This window comes from Myotis brandtii, unplaced genomic scaffold, assembly GCF_000412655.1.
Source record: "Myotis brandtii unplaced genomic scaffold, ASM41265v1 scaffold103, whole genome shotgun sequence".
NCBI lineage: Eukaryota > Metazoa > Chordata > Mammalia > Chiroptera > Vespertilionidae > Myotis > Myotis brandtii.
Window position 1 is genome coordinate 2,985,786 of NW_005353460.1, and position 26,689 is coordinate 3,012,474.

Below are 26,689 nucleotides of genomic sequence, written 5' to 3' on the forward strand. Positions count from 1 at the left end.
GGCCGGCTGAAAGTGTTACAAAGTTTCAAACTGCCAGCTCAGAGGCTGGCAGCAGCAGGCGGGGAACGTTGGCTTTCTCCTTCAATGAAGGAAGCAAGCCTCATGTTCGCTTTAAGCTGCCTGGCTGCCGGCCGCCATCTTGGCTGTCAGTTAATTTACATATCTCCCTGATTAGCCAATGGGAAGGGTAGCGGTCGTACGCCAATTACCATGTTTCTCTTTTATTAGTGTAGACTAGAAGCCTGTTGAACGAAGGTTCGCTCAATAGGCCTTGCTTCCCCTGGCTGCTGGTACTGGTTTTCCTCCAGCACCTGGGACTCAGGCATTTGGTCTGGCTGCAGCGGAGAAGCCAAGCCTCTTCAGTCTTCACTCTGTGGGTGCGTATGCAAATTAACCTACATCTTTGTTGGGTTAATTTGCATACTCATCCTGATTGCCTGGTGGGTGTAGTGGAGTGACACCAATTTGCATGTTTCTCTTTTATTAGTGTAGATTTAAAACCTGTTGAACGAAGGTACGCTCAATAGGCCTTCCTTCCCCTGGCTGCTGGTACTGGTTTTCCTCCAGCACCTGGGACTCAGGCATTTGGTCTGGCTGCAGCGGAGAAGCCAAGCCTCTTCAGTCTTCACTCTGTGGGTGCGTATGCAAATTAACCTACATCTTTGTTGGGTTAATTTGCATACTCATCCTGATTGGCAGTCGGACATCCTTATTGCTGCTAAGGAGGCAGGAGAGGCTCCCACCACCACCGCTGTACTGGCAGCCATCAGCCTGGCTTGTGGCTGAGCAGAGCTCCCCACTGTGAGAGCACACTGACCACCAGAGGGCAGCTCCTGCACTGAGCGTCTGCCCCCTGGTGGTCAGTGTGTGTCATAGTGACCAGTCATTCCCAGTCTTTTTGTTGTTAGGGTCAGTTTGCATATTACCCTTTTACTATATAGGATAGAGGCCTGGTTCATGGGTGGGGGCCGGCTGGTTTGCCCTGAAGGGTGATCCGGATCAAGGTGGGGGTCCCGCTTGGGTGCCTGGCCAGCCTGGATGACGGGCTGATGGCTGTTTGCAGCTGGTCACACCCCCTTCAGGGTAGGGGTCCCCACTGGGGTGCCTGGCCAGTCTTGGTGAGGGGCTGAGGGTTGTTTTCAGGCTGGTGGGCGACTGAAGCTCCCAGCCTCTTTTTTCTTTCTTTTTTTTTTATTCTGGGATTTATTTACCTTCTATAGCTGTCACTGGAGCTGAGAGCCAGCTCCAGCTCTGAGGCTGTGGCTGGCTGAAAGCAGGTATCTGAGTTTGTTTAGCTTCTATAATTGAAACTCTGTTGCCATCACTGGCACTCTAAGCTCTGATCCCGCTGGCGGCTGAAAGCAGGTTTCTGGGTTTGTTTAGCTTCTATAATTGCAACATTGTTGCATCTGGAGCTCAGAGCTGGGCTGCGGCAGGTGGGGAACCTTGGCTTTCTCCGTCAATGGAGCAAGCAAGCCTCATGTTTGCTTCAGCTGCGTGGCTGCCGGCCGCCATCTTGGTTGGCAGTTAATTTGCATATCTCGCTGATTAGCCAATGGGAAGGGTAGCGAAGTTACGGTTAATTACCATGTTTCTCTATTATTAGATAGGATTAGAGGCCCGGTGCATGGAGGGGCATGGGAGGTCCCCTCAACTGGCCTGCACCCTTTACCAGTCCGAAAGCCCTCGGGGGATGTCTGACTGATGGCTTAGGTCCAGGGAGCAGGCCTAAGCCACAGTTGGACATCCTTAGTGCTGCCGTCAGCCCAGCTTGTGGCTGAGCGGCTTTCTCCCTGTGGGAGCACACTGACCAACAAGGGGCAGTTTCTTCATTGAGCGTCTGCCCCTTGGTGGTCAGTGCATGTCATAGCAACTGGTCATCCTGTACTGGGTCGATTTGCATATTGCCCTTTTATTATATAGGATTTTTTTAAAATATGTTTTATTGATTTTTTACAGAGAGGAAGGGAGAGGGATAGAGAGTTAGAAACATTGATGAGAGAGGAACATCGATCAGCTGCCTCCTGCATGCTCCCTACTGGGGATGTGCCCGCAACCAAGGTACATGCCCTTGACCGGAATAGAACCCGGGACCCTTCAGTCAGAAGGCCGATGCTCTATCCACTGAGCCAAACCGGTCAGGGCTATATAGGATATTTTTTACACTCCTTTGTATATCTGTGTTGTCAGTTGTTATATCTCTTGTTTCTGATTTTATTTGGGTCATCTTTCTTTTTTTGTTTTTTTTTGTTAATCCTCACCTGAACATATTCTCCCCCCCCCCCCCCCCAATTGCTTTTTAAGAGAGAGTGGAAGGAAGGGAATAGGGGAGAGAGAGAGAGAGAGAGAGAGAGAGAGAGAGAGAGATCGGTTGTCTCCAGCACAGGGCTGGGATGATCTTGAAGCCCAGGTATGTTCCCTTGACTGGGAATTGAACCCACGATATTTTGGTGAATGGGCCCACACTCTAACCATTGCACCACACTGGTGAGGGCTTTTTTTATGAGTTTGGTTAAAGATTTGTCAATCTTGTTTATCTTTTCACAGAATCAGCTCTTGGTTTAATTGATCTTTTGTATTTTTTAATCTCTATGTCACTTATTTCTTCTCTAATCTTTATTTCTTTTCTTCTATTTTACTTTGAGCTTTGTTAGTTGTTCTTTTTCTAGTTCCTGTAGGTGTAAGGTTAGATTGAGATTTTTCTTGCTTTTTAATGTAGATCTGTGTTGCTATGAATTTACCTCTTAAGATTGCTTTCACTGTGTCCCATAGATTTTTGATTGTTCTGTGTTCATTTTCATTTGTCTCAAGGTAACCTTTGATTTCTTCCTTGATCTCATTGATGACCCATTCATTGTTTAGTAACATGTTATTTAACTTCCATATGTTTGTTTATTTTTCAGTTGTTTTTCTAATTGATTTCTAGTGTCTTACAATAGTGGTCAGAGAAGATGCTTGATATAATATCAATCTTCTTGAATTTATCAAGACTTGTTTTGTGTCCTAATGTGGTCTGTGCTAGATAATGTTTGATGTGCACTAGGTTTAAATTTAATTAATTTATTTTGCTTGAGGTTTATGTAGATTCATATATCTGAGTGTTAACTTTTTTCATCTTGTTTAGGAAATTTGGTAACATTATTTTTAAAAATATTTTTTTCTGTACATTCACTCTCTCTTTTTTCATTTTCACCTGAATTTTGTTACACATAAGAATGATTGTATCACGCCATAAACATGCAATGATGAGTATCATGTGTTTCTCTTATTTCTAGAATCATAATCTAATACTATTGCCTTATAAAAATATCACACGTAATTTTATATTATTAGTACATCATGGCAAAAGTCTTTGTGACTACTCCTCTTTATGATCTTTCTTTTAAAAATCACTAGTAATCTCAGACATTGTTTCTGAAATATTGCTGTTTCCTGAAATTATATCCAAATCTCTTATTGTTTATAACAGTGTATACTTTTATGTCATCCTATGAATTAAATTAATTATAAACTAACAAAGGAATACCAATTCTTGATGTCCCTACTGAGTTGGAAACATTATTATCAAATTCCCATGGCTTCTCACAGATATTATCACATGGATTCTTCCACAGGTAAACTAAACTCTAGTTATTCAAAACTAGATTCATTATCTTATGATGTGTCTATCCTCAGATTATTTTATGCAAACATGATATATCATCATTACACATTCTTCTCTATGTACCAAATACAACTGACCATGCCTTATTCATTGTTACTCACAAATATTTGATATTATGTAGCGACTTATTTATCTTCAATTTCATTATTTACTTCAGGTCTTTATAAGTAACACAATTGCCTTTCAAATAATTTATCTTAATTCAGACTCACATTATAACATCCCTTTTCCACATTGCTGCAAGAGTAGACATACTAAAATGTGGATCTAAATTTTATTGCCTTACCAGATACTTAATAACATGTTTGTGGAGAAAGGGTATTAATAAATAAATGAATGGTTGAATCAATAAATAGCTTATGGCTCTTGTGTTTATTTATGGGAACAAGAGAAAGTATAAAATATGGTTTGCTATTATTTTTTAATAAATATGTGTATTTCTATTTTGCTAAATGTTATTTTCAAAATGTAATTCTGAATAAAAACCTTATGCTTTGCTTGTTTTTTAATAACCTACAATTTTTTATATTTTGGAATGCAAATCATTTGTATAGTGCTTGTTATTCCATATTTGAATTTATTTTGAATTCATATTATGATATTTATTGAAATTTAACAGTACAATATTCTAACTAATTTTACTAAGATTATTAAAAGTCAGTATCTCTGAAAAAAAATTCTCATTACAAATTTTGTTTGACAGTAATTTAATTAAAGCCACTCTTCATGATAATTTTTAATTACTCAAAAGATAATGAAAGATATGACTTGGCAGTACATTTCTTTATTTAATAAAATAAAACTCTATTTTTGTTTTCAAAGTTTAATTTTTACTCACCAGATTTCTGAACATTTCCATCATCAATACTTCCTCCTGGTGAACCTATTTGAAATTCACAATCTGGAGGCCGATAGCCAGGAAAGCAATGGCAATTGCCCAAATTATTACATATCTAAAATATAAAAACATACAATCACTCTAAATTATGTTAGACTGTATATATTAGTATCGTGTTAGTATTTACATGCCTAAATTCAAAAGAGTAAAATCATTATTTTTTAAAGTTTTTAAATAATATACTCTGTCCTATTCTTTTAACAAAGATACATTCTGAGAAATGCATGGTTAAATGATTTTGTCATTGTGTAAACATCATAGGTGTACAACATGTGTACACCTACACGATCATAGATGGTAGATAGCTTACTACACATCTAGGCTATATGGTATAGCCTATTGCTATTAGGCTACACGCCTATACAGCACGTTAATGTGAAAAAGTACACAAGATCAAATCAGGCACAAGAGAAAATGATGTAATCAGGAAATGTGATAAACACAAGTAGCATGAGGCTGCTGCCAGTATGTATGGCATACTGTTTTACAGCAAACATTTTTAATATGTAGAAAGAGTACTCTCTAACATCATGATTAAAAGTACAGTGTAAATACATAAATCAGTATTATAGTTGTTTATAATGATTCTCTAACATTATGTACTGTATGCAATTGTGGTATACTTTTATACAACTGTCAACACATTAGATTTCTTTATACCAGCAACACTACAACATGTGAGTAATGCACTATGCTATGAAGCTCCCACGGTTAAGACAGCTACAATGTCATGGGTAATAGTAATTTTTCAGCTCCATTTAATCTTATGGGACCACTGTCTCAGATGCTGCCATTGACAGAAATGTTGTTATGTGGTGCATGACTGTAATATGAGAAATAGGTTAGAAAAAGTAGTGACAATTTTGACAGCATAATAGTGAATGACATCACTACCTACATGATAGTATATATCTGGCCTTTACATTTTGACTGTTTTTAATAAGTACTTTGTCTTCATAATCATTTTTAAAATTATTTTAATTTAACTATAGTTGGTATACAATCTTATATTGGTTATATTAATTTCAGGTGTACAATAGAATGATTTGACATATTTTTAAATCTTACAATGTGACTACCCACTAATTCCAGTAATCGTCTGATTCAAAAAAATTATGTACATGTCAATCACAGAAGAAAGCATATCATTGGGTGATGTTAGAATTTTTCACAAATATTATATCAATTTATTTTCAAAATATTTGCTTTTCCCACTTCCACATTTAATTTCTTTAATCTCTACCCAAAATATTGCAATAAAATTACCATCAATTGACTTGGCCACTTTAATTTCTTATCCCAGCCCTTTTTAGAAATTCAACACTATTATGAAACAATATGTGTTTCATTTTAAGTGAATATATTTTCCAAACTAGATGCAAAATTTTTTTCAAATGAACTATAAAATAAAACTTTATGAAAAGCTTGCATCACTAACCGTTTACATTCTGTGCAGTTCACATGTTACTTATGCTTTTCTATTTGAATGGTTTACTATTAATTTTCATTTTAAAGTAAAACAAATAAAATTTTGTGAAATTAAAATATATAGAACTGAAAGAGTCCTCACTAACTTCCACCCCCCACTGCTAAGCATTTTCTGCATTTCATTCATATATATTCATATATAAACATTGATACCCACATCCACAAACATACATCAACACACATTCCACACATTCATAGTTTTTTGCCAAACTAATATCACTAATGTTATACCATGAACCTATTTTCCTGTCTTTCTGTATAGACACAGGATTGGCATATTTAAAAAATAGACTCATAATATTAAATTGTATAGACATTTAATATAATTCTATAGATGCTGTGTCCTTTCCATTTACAGTCATACTAATAAATTGTTTGTGTTTGAAGGTTATCCAAATTTTAAAACCTTTTCCCTACATATAAAAAGTGATTTCAGAGGAGAGACAAAATGGCAGCAGAATAGATGGACGTGTCCTGAGCCTTGTCCCAGAGCAAATAGAATGAGCAGCTGAAACGAATAACATCCAAGCCAAATTGGCGAAGGAGACTCAGCTGGTGAGACAGTTTGTAGCCAGAAAGGGCAGAGGATCCCTGGAGAAAGGTAAAATCAAGGATCTGGGCAGGAGAGTCTGCCAGGCCTCTGAGTCCAGAAGGTTAAAGGGAATCTGCACAGCACCAAGCCGCGTCCCTGGGAACAGGCGGAGCGTCTGACTGTGGAAAGAAGGTCCACAGGACTGCTGGAGGCAGGGGATTCTAGATCTGGGTCCACAGTCACGAAAGGCTGAGCTCAGAGGGGGCAGCCTTAAGGGCTGACCAGACCGCGCAGTGCTGGCAGGAGAGAAGGTCACAGAGGCGAAGTCCTTCCCCTCTCTGTGGCCTGTGCTTTTCTTCACTGAACCTAGTTCACAGGACCTTTCAGATACAGACACTTACCCATGGCTGAGATGCAGGAGAAGGTGTGACTTGTGGAATCTGGGGAGAGGTGGGGGTCTAGGAGAAGAGGCAGCAAGTTTGGTGCTGAGTCATACCTGAGCCTGGAGCTGGGCAGCCATTTTGTCCTGAAGAGATAGCCCCTCCCTCCAGTCTCTGGGCAACCAATACAACCACACCCAGATTCCACCCTGAATTGTACAAAGAATTAAAAAAAAAATCTGAATAGTCCCTGAGAGTCCACAGGGACCAGTCTAAAGAGAGACCTTCAGTCCCATCAACAGGAAACTGAGAAATAGTACAGTCCAGAAGACAGGGTTCTTAAGCCAGCCAAAGGAATGACACTTCACTTTTTCATTTTTTTTAAGTTTTTTTATTATTATTTTCTCTTTTTTTCTTTTTTCTTTGTTTTCCTGTTTTTGTTTGTTGCTTTATTTTCTATTTCTTTTCACATTATTTTCCCATCACTCTATTTTATCTTATTTTTATTTGCTATTTTTATACCATTTTTGAAATCATTTTTTTGTAAATTTATTATTATTCTTTTCCTCTCATTCTCTTTCTTCTTATCCACTCCTCCCCTTTATACTTCCTCTGTACTGACTTGTGGTCCTCCCCATATTCATCTAATTCTTAACCTTATTTTCTGTATATAAGCTCAGCCTCTACAGATTCTGCCCCCACCCTCTTTGCTGGGTGTTTGTATATATTTTTTTATTTATCTATTGGTTCTGGGGTGTTTTCCATATATATATATTTTTTTCTCCTTTATCTTGCTTTTTCTTTTCTCTCTCATCTTTTTCTCTCTCTTTGATATCATTTGTGCTTTCTTTTCTCTCCCCTAATTCTCTTTGCTCAGGTGGTCACTTATTCACTTATATTGGGGTTATTGGTGTCATGCATACATTTGTGCTTTGTTCCCTTTGTGTTGTGTCTTGTTGAGGTGAATTTTATCCTGTCTGGCCAGGTGCTAGAGAGCGAGCCTCATAACAAGACACCTTCCATTGTGTTGTGTCTTGTCGAGGTGAATTTTATCCTGTCTGGCCAAGGTGCTAGAGAGTGAGCCACATAACCAGACACCTGGAGAGGAAACTCCATCCCTGAATGGGTCAATAACATCCCAGACCCAAATACAGGTAGTGGCAGTGAGGGAGAGAATGTGAATGAGTGAGGGAGCAAAAGAGGATTGTGTGGTTGTATATGGGGTGTGTGTGTGTGTGTGTGTGTGGCACAGTTAGATCCTGCAGGACCTTCTGAGGCAGGCTAACCGGACTCGCCTAACTAGGCAGCCTCTACTACCATTGCAAACAGTACCAGGAGGCCAGCTTGTCCTCAGAGGCCTCGCCTTTTTGAAGGGGAGAGCTGCTATAACTGGGAGCCCAGCCTCACCTCCACCCAGGGTGCCCTCAGATAACACCTGGGACTCTACAGCCACCCCTGCCAGGGACCTGATACCTCAGCTGTGGTCCTACAGTCAACGGGACTCCAGCCACCCCAGGCACAGGCTCCTGCGAGTTTTGAAGCATGCTCCCCTCTGACCAGCCCAACGCTTTAGACCAGAGCACTGCAACCACATGAGCAGCAGACATGTGAGCAGCCTGCACCTGTCTAAGGAGCAGCAACTGTGCAAGCAACCTGCCCCCATCTGAGGAGCAGCAACCGCACAAGCAGCCTACTCCCATTTGAGGAGCAGCAGCTGTGTGAGCAGCCTGCCCCCATCAGAGGAGCATCAGCTGTGTGAGCAACCCATACTTGTTCGAGGAACTGCAGTGCTGCGAGCAGCCCGCCCCCATTCGAGGAGCAGCAGCCACCCAAGCAGCCTACACTTGTTGGATGAGCAGCAGACAGGTGAGGAGCAGCACCCCTGTCCAAGGAGTAGCAGCTGCATGTGCAGCTCACTCCTGCCTGAGGAGCAGCAGCTGCACAAGCAGCCTGTCCCCCATCCAAGGAGCAGCAGCCCTGAAAACAACCTGCCCCTGTCCAAGGAGCTGCGGCCTCACGAGCAGCCCACCCCATCTGAAGATCAGCAGCAGCATGCAGCCAACCCATCCAAAGAGCAGCAGCCACGTAAGTAGTCCATCCCCATGTGAGGAGCAGCTGACATGTGATTAGCCCACCCCCGTCTAAGGAACAGCAGCTGTGAGAGCAGCCTCCCCCACCAGCCAGAGGAGATACCACTGCTGTAAACAGAACTCACAGGAGGAGACACTGCCAACTGAGGAGCAGCCGCTAGTGCGACCGCTTGAGGAGCAACTGCAGCCCGAGGAGCCACTGCCACCCAAGGAGCAGCCCCTGCACAACTCGACATCTAGATCAGTCAGAGAGACCAAAAATGGGTAGACAAAGAAATGCCCAAAGGAAAGAAAAGGAGGAATTGCCAGAAAAGAAGCCTAGTGAAACAGAGGTATGCAATATGTCAGAAAAAGAATTCATAATAAGCATCAAACGGTTCATAAACCGGATGGATGAAAAAATCAACAACTTATGTAAGAATCAAGAAGAAATGAAGAGTGATATAGCTGCAAAAAAGACACCATGGTAGTTTTCAACAGTAGACTAGAAGCAGAGGACTGAATTAGTGAATTACAAGACAGGGAAGCAAAACACACCCAAACTGATCTGCAATTGGAGAAAAAAAATTAAAAGACAGGAGGAGAGTCTAAGGGAGCTATGGGACAACATGAAACGAAACAACATACGAGTAATAGGGGTGCCAGAACAACAGGAAGAGGAACAAGGGTTAGAAAACCTATTTGAAGAAATAATGTCAGAAAACTTCCCTGATGTGGGAAAGAAAAAAGTCAGATAAGCACAGACAGTACCAAACAAGATGAACCCGAAAAGACCCACACCAAGACTCATTATAATTATGATGGCAAATGTTCAGGACAAAGAGAGAATCTTAAAGGCTGCAAGAGAGAGATGGAAAGTTACATACAAGGGATCTCCCATTAGATTATCAAATGATTTCTCAACAGAAACACATCAGGACAGAACAGAATGGACGGAAATCTACAAAGTGATGCAAAGCAAAGGACTGAATCCAAGAATACTCTATCCAGCAAGGCTATCATTCAAAATTGAAGGGGAAATAAGAAGCTTCACAGACAAAAAAAGGCTAAGGGAGTTTATCACCACCAAGCCAGCAATGCAAGAAATGCTAAAGGGACTGGTGTAAAAAGAAGAAATAAAAAGCCCAGAAAGAAAACAGCCACAAAAAAATAGAAATGGCTACAAACAAGTACCTTTCAATAATAACTTTAAACGTAAATGGACTAAATGGTCCAATCAAAAGACATCGAGTGGCTGAATGGATAAAAAAACATGACCCATACATTTGCTGTCTACAAGAGACCCACCTCATTAGAAGGGACTCACACAGACTGAAAGTGAAGGGATGGAAAAATATCTTTCACGCAAATGGAAAGGAAAAGAAAGCTGGGGTAGCAATACTTATATCCGACAAAATAGACCTCAAAGTGAAGGCCATAACAAGAGATAAGGAAGGCCACTTCATAATACTAAAGGGATCAATACAACAAGAAGATATAACCCTGGTAAACATATATGCACCCAATGCAGGAGCACCCAAATACATAAAAAAACTCCTGGAAGATATCAAAGGAGAGATCGACAACAATACAATCATAGTAGGGGACTTTAATACACCACTGACACCACTGGATAAGCCCGCTAGACAAACAATCAGCAAAGAAACAGCAATCCTAAATGACTCACTAGATCAGATGGACTTAATTGACATCTTCAGAACACTTCACCCCAAAGCCATGGAATATACATTCCTCTCAGGTGCTCATGGGACATATTCAAAAATAGACCACATATTGGGTCACAAGCAAAGTCTCCACAAATTCAAGAAGATTGAAATCATAAAAAGCTTCTTCTCAGACCACGATGGCATAATGTTAGAAATAAACTACAATAAAAACAACCCAAAATACTCAAACACTTGGAAGCTGAATAGCATGTTATTAAATATTGATTGGGTTACCAATGACATCAAAGAAGAAATTAAAAACATCCTGGACACTAATGACAATGAAAACACAACAATCCAAAACCTATGGGACACAATGAAAGCAGTCCTGAGAGGGAAGTTTATAGCTCTACAGGCCTACCTCAAAAAACAAGAAAAAATGGTAGTAAATCATCTAACTCTACAACTCAAAGAATTAGAAAGAGAGCAACAAGAAAACCCCAGAGTGAGCAGAAGGAAGGAGATAATAAAGATTAGAGCAGAAATAAATGACATAGAGACCAAAAAAACAATACAGAAAATCAATGAAACCAAGAGCTGGTTCTTTGAAAGGATAAACAAGATCGACAAACCTCTAGCCAGGCTCACCAAGAAGCAAAGAGAGAGGACCCAAATAAACCAAATCAGAAACGATAGAGGCGAAATAACAACAGACCCCACAGAAATACAAATGATTGTTAAACAATACTATGGACAGCTCTACTCCAACAAACTAGACAACCTGGAGGAAATGGACAAATTCCTAGGAAAATACAACATTCCAAAACTCAATCAGGAAGAATCTAAAAATCTCAATAGGCCAATAACTATGGAAGAAATTGAAGCAGTCATCAAAAAGCTCCCAGCAAACAAAAGCCCAGGACCAGATGGCTTCTCAGGGGAGTTTTACCAAACTTTCAAGGAAGAACTAAAACCTATCCTCCTCAGACTACTACAAAAAATTCAGGAGGAAGGAACACTTCCAAGCTCATTCTATGAAGCCAGCATCACCCTAATACCAAAACCAGGTAAAGACAACACAATGAAAGAGAATTACAGGCCAATATCCCTCATGAACATAGATGCCAAAATCCTCAACAAAATCTTAGCAAATCGGATCCAACAGTACATCAGAAAGATCATACACCATGACCAAGTAGGATTTATCCCAGGAATGCAAGGATGGTACAACATCCGTAAATCAATAAACGTAATACATCACATAAACAAATTGAAAGAAAAAAACCACATGGTCATATCAATTGATGCAGAAAAAGCATTCGACAAAATCCAACACCCATTTTTGATAAAAACTCTCAGCAAGGTGGGAATAGAAGGATCATACCTCAACATAATAAAAGCCATATATGACAAACCCACAGCCAACATCATACTCAATGGACAAAAACTAACACCATTTCCCCTAAGAACAGGAACAAGACAGGGATGCCCACTCTCGCCACTCCTCTTCAACATAGTCCTGGAAGTATTAGCCATTGCAATTAGACAAGAAGAAGAAATAAAAGGCATCCAAATTGGAAAAGAGGAAGTAAAACTGTCCTTATTTGCAGACGACATGATATTATACATACAAAACCCTAGAGACTCCATCAAAAAACTACTAGACTTAATACATGAATTTGGCAATGTAGCAGGATACAAAATTAACCCCAAGAAATCTGAGGCATTTCTATACACCAATAGTGAACTTTCAGAAAGAGAGATTATAAAAACAATCCCATTTACCATCGCACCAAAAAAATTAAGCTACCTAGGAATAAACTTAACTAAAGAGGTAAAAGACCTCTACTCAGAAAACTACAGGACGTTGAAAAAAGAGATAGAGGAAGACATAAAGAGATGGAAGAACATACCATGTTCTTGGATTGGTAGAATCAACATCATTAAAATGTCCATACTACCCAAAGCAATCTATAAATTCAACGCACTTCCCATTAAAATACCAATGGCCTACTTCAAAGATCTAGAACGAACTCTCCAAAAATTCATCTGGAATAAAAAAAGACCCCGAATAGCTGCAGCGATCCTGAGAAAGAACAAAGTAGGTGGGATCTCAATGCCAGATATCAAGCTGTATTACAAAGCCACTGTTCTCAAAACTGCCTGGTACTGGCACAAGAACAGACATATAGATCAGTGGAATAGAATAGAGAGTCCAGAAATTAGCCCGAACCAATATGCTCAATTAATATTTGACAAAGGAGGCAAGAACATACAATGGAGCCAAGATAGTCTCTTCAATAAATGGTGTTGGGAAAATTGGACAGATATATGCAAGAAAATGAAACTAGACCACCAACTTACACCATACACAAGAATAAACTCAAAATGGATAAAGGACTTAAATGTACGACAGGAAACCATAAAAATTCTAGAAGAATCCAAAGGCAACAAAATCTCAGACATATGCCAAAGCAATTTCTTCACTGATACAGCTCCTAGGGCAGTTGAAACTAAAGAGAAAATGAACAAATGGGACTACATCAAAATAAAAAGCTTCTGCACAGCAAAAGAAACCATCAACAAAACAACAAGAAAACCCACTGCGTGGGAAAACATATTTGCCAACGTCATATCTGATAAGGGCCTAATCTCCAAAATTTATAGGGAACTCATACAACTTAACAAAAAGAAGATAAACAATCCAATCAAAAAATGGGCAAAGGATCTAAATAGACACCTTTCAAAAGAGGACATTCAGAAAGCCAAGAGACATATGAAAACATGCTCAAAGTCACTAATCATCCGAGAGATGCAAATGGCATATTTCACAGACCTAGAACGAACTTTCCAAAACTTCATCTGGAATAAAAAAGGAAACATCTTTTTTGAGGCAGCAAAAATTTGCATTGTTGATATGCAACATCTCTAAATGTATAACCTCTCACATACCTTTTCTTTCTACTTTTTGAAAAAGTATTCCAGCAGCCCACCCCTCCCATTAAATAGAAAAGCAATGTCATATTACAGTGATGGCGAACCTTTTGAGTTCGGCGTGTCAGCATTTTGAAAAACCTTAACTCTGGTGCCATGTCACATATAGAAATTTTTTGATATTTGCAACCATAGTAAAACAAAGACTTATATTTTTGATTTGATATTTATTTTATATATTTAACAAAGAAAAATCAACCAAAAAAATGAGTTCACGTGTCACCCCTGACACGCGTGTCATAGGTTCGCCATCACTGTCATATTAGAAAGAACATATTTTCTAGCATAGCAAATCTCTATGTATTATAATTTCATCTCTAATAATTTTTAGGGGGAAAAAAAAAGCTGCCCTAGCTGGTTTGGCTCAGCGGATAGAGTGTAGGCCTGCAGACTGAAGGGCTCAATTCCAGTAAAGGGCACATGCCTGGGTTGTGACCTTAATCCCCAATAGGGGACCTGCAGGAGGCAGTCAATCAATGATTCTCTCATCATTGATGCCTCTCTCTCTCTCTCTCTCTCTTTCTCTCTCTCTCCCTCTCCCTTCCTCTCTGAAATCAATAAAAATATATTTCTTAAAAAATAAGCTAATGCATACAATCCATTAGGGATCTCAAAGTCAAAGTAGCTACACAAAACACAAGTTAGAAGTGAAAGGTGAACGGTATGAAAAAGTACAAAAATGGGCAAGACTTAAGTGTGTGTGCAGGATTAAATACTTTTACATAAGTTTGGTATAAGAATAAAGGAATAAGGACAATAAAAAATGTTAAAATTACAAGGTAATTAGTTACAAAAAAGAACAACAACAACAACAACAACACACACACACAAACACAACAAAACAAAACAAAACAAAAAAAGCAGTTATACCCTAGAATTTCTTTTTTATTTGATCAAGGCAAAATAAGGGAAGGAATTTAATAGTAATTCATTAAAAATGAAAGGAAATATATAAAGGGATAATGCAAGAAATAAATAATAGGTGAAAGAATAAATAAATCATAATAAATCTAGGCAACATAGATTTACATGGTTTAAACCATGGTAAAAATGAGCTATTAAGCCATGAAAAGACATAAAGAAACCTTAGATGCATACTGTTAATTGAAAGAAGCCACTCTGAAAAGGCCACATACCAAATGTTTCCAACTAAATGACATTCTAGAAAAGATAAAACTGTGAAGACAGTGAAAAGATTAGTCGCTGCCATAGGTTAACGTAGGGAAGGTATAAAAAGGGGGAGCATGGAAAAATTTTAGTGAAAATAATCTGATGATACCATAATGATAGGTACATGTAATTAAACAGTTGTCCAAACTCATAGGATATTCAATACAAAAGGTGAACTGTAATGTAAACTATGGACTTTAGGTGATTATGATGTGTCAATGTAGGCTCATCAATTGCAACAAATGCAACACTTTACTGTATAATGTTAATAATGGGGGAAGCAATGCATGTGTGGGACCAAGAGATTTATGTAAAATCTCTGTTACTTCCCCCTCAATTTTGCTATGAACCTAAAACTTCTCTGAAAATATAGTTAGTTTTGTTTTTTAATCCTCAACTTAGGATATTTTTCTCCATTGATTTCCAGAGAGAATAAAAGGGAGGGAGAGGGAGAGAGAGAGAAACATTGATGTGAGAGACACATCAATTGGTTGCCTTCTGCATGCATGATTGAACCTGCAACCCAGGAACGTGCCCTTGACTGGGAATCAAACTCAGGGTCCTTTGGCTTGAAGGCAGATGCTCTAACCACTCCTAAGTGTTGAATTTTCAGCAGGAGTAAAAATATAGTTTTGGTAATAAAAAAGGTATTTCATGAATGAAAAATGAACAACACTAATTAACTGCCCACATATCACAATTAATGAAATTTCTGAATAACTATATGCTCATAAAATTGAATTGTAATCCTATATAATAAAAGCCTAGGGGGCGTCACGCCCTCCTGCAATGCCCTCGTGTGACGTTGTCACAAGATGGTCACCACAAGATGGCTGCCACAAGATGGCCAGCAGGGAAGGGCAGTTGTGGGCGATCAGGCCTGCAGGGGAGGGCAGTTGTGGGCAATTGGGCCGGCAGTGGGGGGGAGTTGGGGGTAATCAGGCCTGCAGTGGATGGCAGTTGTGGGGGACCAGGCTGGCAGGGGAGGGCAGTTGTGGGGGACCAGGCCAGCAGGGAAGGGCAGTTGGGGATGATTGGGCTGGCAGGGGATGGCAGTTGGGGGTGATCAGGCTGGCAGGGGAGCAGTTAGGTGTCAATCAGGCTGGCAGAGATGCGGTTAGGGGGTGATCAGGTTGGCAGGCAGAAGAGCGGTTAGGTGCCAGCAGTCCTGGATTGTGAGAGGGATGTCTGACTGCCAGTTTAGGCCCAATCAGCCTAAACCGGCAGTCGGACATCCCCCAAAGAGTCCCAGATTGGAGTGGGTGCAGGCCAGGCTGAGGGACACCCTCCCCTCTGTGCATGAATTTTGTGTAAATAATAGAGTTATTGAGATTCATTGAGATTTAAACACTGCTTCCCCTAGATTCAGTTAAATTTTATTTGACATTTTCATTACTTTTAAATAGTTTTCTTTTTAAAACATTTTAATTGTGAAATATAACATGTAGAAAAATAAAAAATATAGAAATGTTATCTTAATTTATTTCTTATATGTCTTATTTCACAGTAAAAAACTTTATCAAAAGAAAAAATACATTCAAAAAGTCTAATATAAAAATTGAGCTTAAATAGTGATAAATTAAGAAAAATTTATACCCTATAAAACAAATAATCTATAATCTATACCTTTGTTTTGAGATTTTATGACAGATATTAAAGCTGAGCCTGATAACAGATCATTGAACAAAAGAAAGCAAAAGATCAGGCCAACAATTTTAACTATAGAAAAACAAAACACACACACAAAAAATAGCCTGACCAGTGTTGCTCAATGGTTGAGCATTGACCTATAAACCAGGAGATCACAGTTAGATACCTGGTCAGGGCACATGCCTGGGTTGTGGGCTTGATCCCCAGTAGGGGACATGCAGGAAGGAGGCGGCTGATCAGTGATTCTCATCATTGATGTTTTTATCTCTCTTCCCCTCTCCCTTCCTCTCTGAAATCAGTAAAACTATGTTTTGTTTTGGGTTAAAATATATATATATATATAATTTATATATGATTCAACTTATATGACAGTCTAGAAATGACAAAAATTATAGGACAGGAGAATATATTAGTGGTTGTCAAGCATTGGGGGGGCAAGGAGGAAGAGTTGGTGTGACTATAAAGAGGTAGAATGAGAATTTTGTAATGATGGTATAGTTCTGTATCTGTACTGCAGTGGTCATTATACATTCTACACTTGTGATAACAGGGGCATGGAACTATGTGAACACACTATACTCATGTTAATTTCACAGTTTTGATATTGTACTATAATTATTTAAGATGTAACCATTGGGGGAAACTAGGAGAAAGGCACATGGCACATCTTTATACTTATATCTTTGCAGTATCCTGTGTACATATAATTACCTCAAAATAAACAATAAAAAGAAAAAAAGATAATCAGTAAGATTAAATACACACACACACACACACACACACACACACACACACAAAATATAGCTATCCTCTTTGTTTTAATAGCCCATAAAAAAAATTGAAGACAATATAGTGGCATTTTATATCTTCTAAATCAATCACTTTTAAATTTATAAGTTGAATATTGACAAATTTGGTAAATATGGGATCATTCATATAATGTTGACTACATACAAAAGACCAAAATTATAAATTTTAAGAAGTGAAAATAAAATTAAATATGAAATAATGACAAATTTGTATTACCAGATTAACATAGATAAAGCAGTTGAGAAGAAATAAAAAGTTTTTACAAGAAAGTATATTTCCTATTAGAAACCTCTTCATAAAAAACAAAAAATTCTTTAATAAGGCAACATGTTTTTTAAGTATACTTGCTGTAAAATAATATACAGCCATAAATTTTAGTTATGAAGAATATGAGGATGAACAAAATATGTTAACAATATAAAATATGCATTTATTTGCATTAAGAAAGAATAAATGTTTTTAATTTAAACATGATACTAATTTATAAGTTGAGGGTGCTTACAATAAATTCAATACACAATTGGTGTATAATTAGTTTAATAGTGTTTGAATTTTCTTAGCTGATTTTCTTTATGTTAGTTAGCTAGTTCTAGGCAAGCTCAGTTTAAAAGTAATGTAGACTCTCAATTCTCTCAAGTAGGATATATTTTTTACTTTGAATTATCCAGAAAAATAACATGCAGTTTAGAACTACAAAAAGAAGTCACTTACCCCATTCCCTTTGCATTTTGTAGTGGCATTACAGTTAGATTTCTTTAAATCAATTTCTTGGCAGGTTTTATTTTCACAATACTGAAAAAAAAAATCCAAACATAGTATTTTGTAATTATTTGAAAATTTGATATGGAAAAAAATTGTTATCTATGCATAATACATGCTCAAGTTGAGATTTTTTATTCCATATCTGATTCTAGTACAATGATACTGGCATACCAATACAAAATTCTAAACAATATTAAATTTAAGGAAAAAATATGAGGGTGTTTGCTTTAACATGGCTGATGTGATGATGTCATGTAATTTTGGTTTTGGCTTTTACAATTATTAATGTTGTGTTATAAATAATAGGTTAGGTTAATGTTAATGATTTGCCCCTCAAAAATTGGAAGAAAATTTATTAGCTTTGTTTGGCTTTCAAACATGAATTAATATTTTGGATTATAAATTATCATGAGTCTTTGTTATAATAGTGATCAGACTTATCTGGCAAGATAAATATTTTAAGTTAATTTGTATCCATTATAAAATCCCTGTTATGTCTAAGTGGTTAATCCAGGTAATTAGTATGTGGACATGTGACTCTGCCTCATTTATCTTTTTTTATTAATTATCCTACTAGTTTATTTTCTTTTGATTTCCCTAAAAGTACACAGGGAATGAACACCAGGAAGTGGGATCATTAGGGCCATGTTAGAAGCTGCCTACAGAAATAAGTCAGTCAGAAAAAGTTAAGAACCGTATGATTTCACTCTTATGTGGTATAAAAAATTAAAAGCAACAAATGAACACACAAGAAAAGCAAACAAAAACTCACAGACATCAGTATGGAGGTTACCAGGGGGTGGGGTAGTAGCAAAGGGTAAAGGGGGCCAATATATGGTGACGGAAGATCATCTGCATCATAAAAATGTACCATTGAAACCTATATAATCTTATAAACCAGTGTCAACCCAATAAAAAATAAAAAAGGAGCTGCTTACTACAGCAAACAAGTTTTCCAAGGGGATAGGATTGCTGAGCCCTGATATAAGAATTAGCTAATTGATTCACCATGTCAAGGTTTCATTTTATTTTTAATTCAGCAAGTGTTGAATGCCATTTACATGCAACATACTGATTTACAATTTCTTTAAATCTCAGAGGCCTTATGTTTTCTGAAATGTGTGCCCTCATACTTTCAGGCTAACTAAGCCTCTGAACCACTTTTGTTCTCCCTTTATTTTATGCTCTTATGTACGTACAGATGCATGTGTAAATGCACCTATGTATGTACAGATGCATGTGTAAATGCTCCTATGTATGTACAGATGCATGTGTAAGTGCTCATATGTATGTACAGATGCATGTGTAAATGCTCATATGTATGTACAGATGCATGCATACATAAGCTTGTACATTATCACTGTAACAATGCTTTCCCAGAACAGGCTTCTTGTTTGCTTCTTCCAATCCTCTCATATTTACATTTTGGTCAAATACATAAGAAGATGATTTAAGAAATATGAAAGCTCAATTATGTTTCTTTATGAAGCAGGGAAAACTGGAAACTCAGGATTATAATTTTATGCTTTAAAGCTGTTAGAATTCAAAGATCTAAAACAAAATCACCTGTCAGTGCAATCTTATGCTTAAAACACATACATATTTCCTCAGATAAGGACTGATGACAAGTTAACTGAACAAGAGTTATTGGATAACTGAGATTTAGTTTGGTTACCTTTTCAATATCATATGGGAAATAAGTGACAGTACCAGGTTGCAATTCATTCAGTATAATTGTGATAGTCATCATTGAATATAGTATCAGATAATTACATACTTTATTAAAGCTAAAATACACAAACATGTTTTGTTACCATTTGTGTGCCACACACAGTACCATCAGCTACATAGCCATAATCTCTTCCATCTGATCTCACTGATAATCCAGTAGGGATGGATAAGCATACATGCCCTTGAGTATATGAATAAATTGCAGATTGAATATTATTTTTATAAGTATTTTTCTGTGGCCAAACACAAGCTAATTTTCCACAGAGAACATCCCTAGAAATGAAAAGCAGAAAATTTCTCATAGTGTCTTCTTTTAATGATACCAAATCCCAAATAAGTGTGATATTACATGGGTAGTAGCATAAATGTTATTTAATTGATGGTATAAAGCCAGAAAAAATAAGTCAAAATAACATCTTTATTGCAGAACTGAATGCAATTTAATTAATTAGCATTGCAGCAGAATTGAAAAGTACACACAGCTCAGATGTATAGAGGTGATGTCATTTCCTATTTCAGAAATAAAATTTGTTGTCTAGCCTCCAGTTGTATTAGAGCAATCATCATATTTTATTACATTTTTTGGGGAAATTCATCACCTGTCCTCACTTTGCTATAGCTTGACCAGTCTGGTCATTTGTTACTCAAGATTTTCTACGAGTGGCTGATTGCCTTTATTTACTCTTTGTATATCATTAGAGCCTCCTCTGATTATGATCTTTACTCAGGGCAGCTCTGTTTTATACAGACTTTTTATTTTTATCTCAAGATTATTCCAACCTGTTGATACTTTCAATAGTTCTGTACTCCTCTCTTGAGAATTAAGAAATGTTTAAATCTCCTTTATACCATCATACACCAAAGGCTGTCCCATACACAGTTTATTTTGCCATTTATAATCTATCATTGGATAGAACATTGGCTTCTCTAAGAGGCTTATAAAATTTCTAGTCTGTGGCCTGGAAATAATCTATGTTATTTCTTGCTCTTGGAATCACTCAGCTCTATCAACTCTCATCCTCAATGGAAACAACAATTTCTTAGGTATTGATATGGTCTGTTGAACATTTCATGATTATTTTTCCAAAAGTCTCCTCTTAGGAAATTTATCCACTTAGGGAATTAATTCATTTGTCTTAAAAGATCATTTTGGATTCTTTAATATTGCAGGAATTAGCTTAACGACATTATTAAGTGAAGATTGAAATGAGATTGGGAGCCAAAACCTAAATCTCTTTCCAAGCTTCTCTCCTTACCACATATTTTTTCTAGTTTCTCAGATCTAGATATTTATGTATTTTAATTGTGGCTCCATTCTGTTTCTATGAATTACATCTTAAACCATCTTTGAATGGCAGGTCTCTTTCCAGGGTGGCTATGGGGTACACAAACTCTTTCTCCAAAGTCCACTCACTCAAATTTTGCATTTGTGGTTGAATTCTTAGTACTGCTTTTTCTTCTGAAAAGGGATCACAATCCACTTAGAGCAGATAAATTATGCTATTGAATTCCAGTCACTTTTAGTGATTTTATTTCAGGAAAAGTCATGTACTATCATCAGCTCAGATGAAGTCCAGATAAGTCATGCTTGCTAAATTTTATAGTACCGTCCACCTTTCTTTTTCCTTCTTTCATAGGTAATCTTAGGCCCAGGGCAGTAGACATGTCCCTGGTCACGCAGGAGAGAGAAGTATGTCTGGTTTACCACCTGCCGGAGACCAATTCCAGCATGACAGCAGGCCTGCATCTGGGAATGGCTGAAGGCATTTCCCCAAACCTAAATAGGATATATTAAACTTATTGCTGGAAGGCCAGACATCTAAAAGGCATCTTAATCTACATGTTATTGCCTCCTATTGGCCAAACACCTGAACAGCCGTAGGCTAATTCCCCCATTCTGACAATGTTTCTGTATACCCTTTGAAGTGTATATCTCTGCCTCGCCTCAGGACAAGTTGTGTTAATAAAAAGCATGGGTCCTGGGGATGGGAAGACTTAGGAGATCTTAGACTTAAGACCTTAGAACTTAGCTGCTCCTTTAGAGCTCCTCTGACCCCCAAATGCCTTTCAAAATTATATCTTGTCTCCAGACTCTTTATTAGTCTCTGGACTCTTATTTAACATCTACGCACAGCCTTCTCCAGATTCCTGAACCCTTCTTGATGCTGGGACAAGAACCCCAGCAACCACCATCTCCCGTCTTTGTTGGCATCCACTGTAGTGTAGCAGATCTGCCCGATGACTGGTGTTCTGTATTGTTATCTAATACAGGTGTGGCTGATTATTCCTTGTCTTTCAGAGATTATACAGGGCCTCCTCGTGAGATTTCCCCTCATCAGCACTCACTTTATGATTCCAGACCTTCTCTTTCAATCCATTATTCTTCTTGTGCCGAGGTATTTGGAAAATTCTGCATTCTCTACATGCCATACTTAATATATAGTAAATTTATGTGGTGACAGGTGAATGCTATCTTAGTCCCATCCAGCTAGCCACCTTCTCCAGACATTTATAATCTTCAAAAATCTCCACAAAGGAACCACGTTGTTTTTAACCACGTTGAGTGTGGTTCCTACCTAAGAATTCAACAATTTTTCCTGACTGTGTCTTGGAGGTTAAAAGAAAGTCCTGCTTCTCCTTGGATCACTTGACCTTATCTGAGTGTTTTTATATTCTGTTCTCCTCTCTTAGTTTTTGAATTGGGCTCTGTTTCTATTTTTAAGCCACGTTTTGGTATAACTGATCTCTAAAAAGCTGTACACACTTACTGTATTCAACTTGATGAGTTTGGGGTCAAGTACACACTGTGAAGCCATCAGTACCATCAGGAACATAAACATATCAATCACTTTCCAAAGTCTCCTCCACCCTTTGTATTATAACAATTATTATTTTTGCTGTAAGAACATTCAACATAAGATCTACCTGCATAGCAAATTTTAAGTAGAGAATACCATAGTTTTAGCCACAGAAACTATGTTTATAGTAGACCTCTATAACATATTTGCTACTATTTTTTCCAGCTTTATTGAGGTATTAGAGGCCCAATGCACGAAATTCATGCAAGGGTCCCAGCCCCCACAGCCCCGGCTTCGTCCAGAAGGTCGTCCGGAGGGTTGTTTGGCTGTCCAGTCTAATTAGCATATTATGCTCTTATTATTATAGATAGTTGACAAAATTATAAGATAGTTATTAAAGTGTAAAAAGTGATGATTTGATATGGGTATGCATTGTGAAAGAATAGCACACATCTAGTTAATTCACATTCATCACTTTACATTTTATCCTGTTTGTGTGTGTGTGTGTGTGAGAGAACATTTTTCTATTCTCTTAGCAAATTTCTAATATATAACATACAGTGTTGTCAATTATAGTCACAATGTTGTACATTAGATCATCAGACCTTATTCATCGGATAGCTGAAAATTCGCATCATTTTACCAACCTCTTTCTATTTCCCTTTGGCAACCACTTTTCTATTCTCTGTTTCTATGCATTTGACTTATTCTTTTTAAGATTCCACATGTAAGTGATACTAACCGGTATTTGTCTTTCTCTGTTTGGCTATTTCACTAAGAATACTGCTCCCAGGTTCATCTATGTTGCCACAAATCACATGATTTTCTTCTTTTTACAAGCTGAGTAATATTCCGTTAGAAAGATACCAATATTTTTTTATCCATTCATCCATTAATGGACACTTAGATTGTTTTCATACTGTGGCTACTGTGAAGCTGCAATAAAATATCTTCAAAATACTTATTTCATTTCCTTTTGGTATATAGCTAGAAGTGGAATTGCTGAATCAATTGCTGTTAGTTTTATTTCAATTTCCTCAGCAAACTTTTATTTGTTTTTATAGAGGCTATACCAGTTTACATTTCCACAAGCAGTATACAAGGATTCTCTTTTCTCCACATTCTTGCTAGTATTTGTTATCTAATGTCTTTTTTATAATATCCATTCTAACAAATGTGAACTGATATCTCATTTGCGGTTGATCTGCATTTTCCAGATGATTTGTTGAGCACCTTTTTTCTCTTCAAAGTGTCTACTTAAAAATATGATTGTCTTATGTGTGTGGTCTTGCTGATCTTAAGATCCTCTTTTTGTTTTGAACCCTTAAAATTTTAATTTTAATGTGTCTTTATGTGGGTGACTTTGAATTCCTCTTATTTGGTTTCTCTAGTATTCCTGGGAATTATTATCCCCAGGTTAGGAATGTTAATGCTTTTAGTAATGATTTCTTTGATAAGCTTTCTGTCCTGTTCTCTTTCTTCTTCTGGTACCCTTATAATGAGTATTGTGCTCTTATTGATGGTGTCCTATAAGTTCCTTAAGCTATCTTCATTCTTCACCTTTCTTTCTTCTTTCCTTCCTTCCTTCTTTCCTTTCTCTCTCCTTCCTTCCTTCCTTCCTTCCTTCCTTCCTTCCTTCCTTCCTTCCTTCCTTCCTTCCTTCCTTCCTTCCTCCCTCCTTCCTCCCCTCCCTCCCTCTCTCTCTTTCCCTTTCTTTCTTTCTTTCTTTTCTTTCTTTCTTTCTTTCTTTCTTTCTTTCTTTCTTTCTTCCTTTCTTTCTTTCTCTTCTTTCTATTCTCTTTCTCTCCTTCCCCACTTCCTCCTTTTCTTCTTTCTCTTTCTTCCTTTCCTCTTGTCTCCTTTCATTTTCTCTCTTCTTCTCCTCTCTCTCTCTCTCCCTCTCTTTCTTTTCCTGATTGTTTGAATTTTACTCTCCTGACTCCTAGTTCATTAACCCCTTCTTCTGCTTGATCAAGTCTTCTGTTGAACCTCTTTATTGAATACTAGAGACCCAATGCATGAATTAGTGCATGGGTGGGGTCTGGCCAGCCCACCCTGATGGGGGCGATTGGGGCTAGGCTGGCCAGGGAAAGGGGCCACTGGGGTTGTCTGGCCGGCCCCACCCCCAATCAGAGTGGTGGGGCAATCAGGGATGGGGCTGGGCGGCCACCGCAGTGCACATCATAGTGACTGGTTGTTCCATCATTCCGGTTACTTGGCTTTTATATATATAGATTTCATTTTAGTTATTAAGTTACTCAGCTTGGTCAACCTCTTGTCTGTTACTAATTTTGTGATTCTTTTATTTTTAATACTCCTATGAAATTCAGGAAGTGTTGTTGTGGGGTAGGCACTTTCTTTATTGGATTTCATAATTCCTTTTATTCTATAGCTTATTCCAGAACTACATATTCAGCTATTCATAGGTACTGCCATATTTTATATATCAATATTGTGAAAACAAAGAAGCTATTGTTCATATAATCATGTATTTTGAGTCAAAACACTTGCTTTATGATCACTATCATGCATTGACTTAATAAAAATTCCATTTTAATTCTCAACATGTAGCATCAATTCCTGTTTTTTGTTTGTTTTTGTTTTTGGCAGTTTGCATCCACTTCCTTCCTCTGATAAAAAGCTTCAGCTTTCTTTTAATCTAGACTCATTAATTGAACAGTATCAGAGAAAAAATAAGGGGAGTAGAAAACTGAATTATATAGAAGGAAAATACATATAATGTTGTTTCAAAATATTCTCCTGCGATATGATTTACTGTCCATTATTATTCGTGTCTCTTGACAAGAAATACAGAATTTTATGAAACAATCATTTTTATATACATACTTTGGTTCACAAGGTAATGGTTGTGAATTTTTAAAACCACAGTTTCCAAATCTACCACGAAAAGAATTAATTTCTTCAAAACAGGCAAATGGAGCACCTTCAGCACCTTAAAATGCAAACACATTGGTTATTATTTTTAATTCAATTTAAAAGTTTTGTCAATAAAAAGCTAATGAATTGCTTATTGAATAATCAAAATATCGTGATCTTGATTATACTTTCCCCCCTATATTTACCTTGTCAATTGTTTTACCTAATAGAAAGCAAAAAGATTATATCTATTGTAGTAAATTATATTGTTGTTAAAAACAAATTGCTTTCCTTCCCTGTGGTCATGCATACTTCTTTGCCCAAAGGGTATCAGACTTGATAATTTCTCTGTTTAATGAAATGAGAGATTTGAAACATGTCACTTATAAGCAAAAACCTGTGGCACAGCACCATACAATTGAAAAGGAATTTTAACTCCCAGATTTTCCCCAAGAAACAAAGGATTTGTACTTCTTCCATTGTCATAGTACATATAAGATGCAGTTTGTCTTCTACTTTGTAGGGGATGTCAAATCATGCCTCTGACAACTGGACTCCTGAAAATTTTACTGATATGACTGTTCCTGAATATTTCCAGGGTTAACTTACTGCTCTTTGTAGCACATGTCTTAGACCACCCACATTCTAGTTATACTTTGCTTATTTAGCAAGATTAGTACAAAATCGTTGTTGGACTGGATCAATGTGATACTTTCTGGGACGTACAAATGTCTTCAATTACATTATGGCTGAATAAACATTGCCCTGAAGCAAAACTCAAAATTAATACTATTATCTATTGCAAGCAAACTTTTTCTAATTCTCTTTTCAAATTGGCATAGATAAGAATATATTTGCAAAGTCAATGACTATCCTAATACCACATATCTAAGGCCATGCTAATCTGCGCTAGCATAATATCACACCTGGCACAGTGGATACAATTACTTAATCTACCACTTTACTGCATTTTCAGTAGATTACTATTATCTTTCAAGGACTATCTGGTTTATGCAAGGATCAGATTGAGTAATTAAATGTATATATTATATAGCCAATCAACTCTGCATCCTTTAAATCTTTGAAGGTAGCACTAATTTCTGAAAAAGGACAGTTACGGAGGCTTTCTCCTACAAAATTCTAGGACTGAGAAGTAAATACCAAATTAATTTGTGGGGCTAGTAGAACCAATGTAAACT

General features: G+C 37.4%; 1 protein-coding gene across 1 annotated transcript in view; it reads right to left on the reverse strand.

The window, feature by feature from the left end:
* LOC102252516 (disintegrin and metalloproteinase domain-containing protein 18-like) overlaps window positions 1-26,689 on the reverse strand; it is a 79,026-nt gene that overhangs the window by 11,290 nt on the left and 41,047 nt on the right. Inside the window, exons 14-17 of the mRNA XM_005856514.2 lie at window positions 25,461-25,566; window positions 19,899-20,088; window positions 18,034-18,114; window positions 4,503-4,617 (exon numbers count right to left, since the gene is read on the reverse strand). Of these exons, the coding sequence (XP_005856576.2) occupies window positions 4,503-4,617; window positions 18,034-18,114; window positions 19,899-20,088; window positions 25,461-25,566 (492 nt within the window). The remainder of the gene's footprint in view (window positions 1-4,502; window positions 4,618-18,033; window positions 18,115-19,898; window positions 20,089-25,460; window positions 25,567-26,689) is intronic.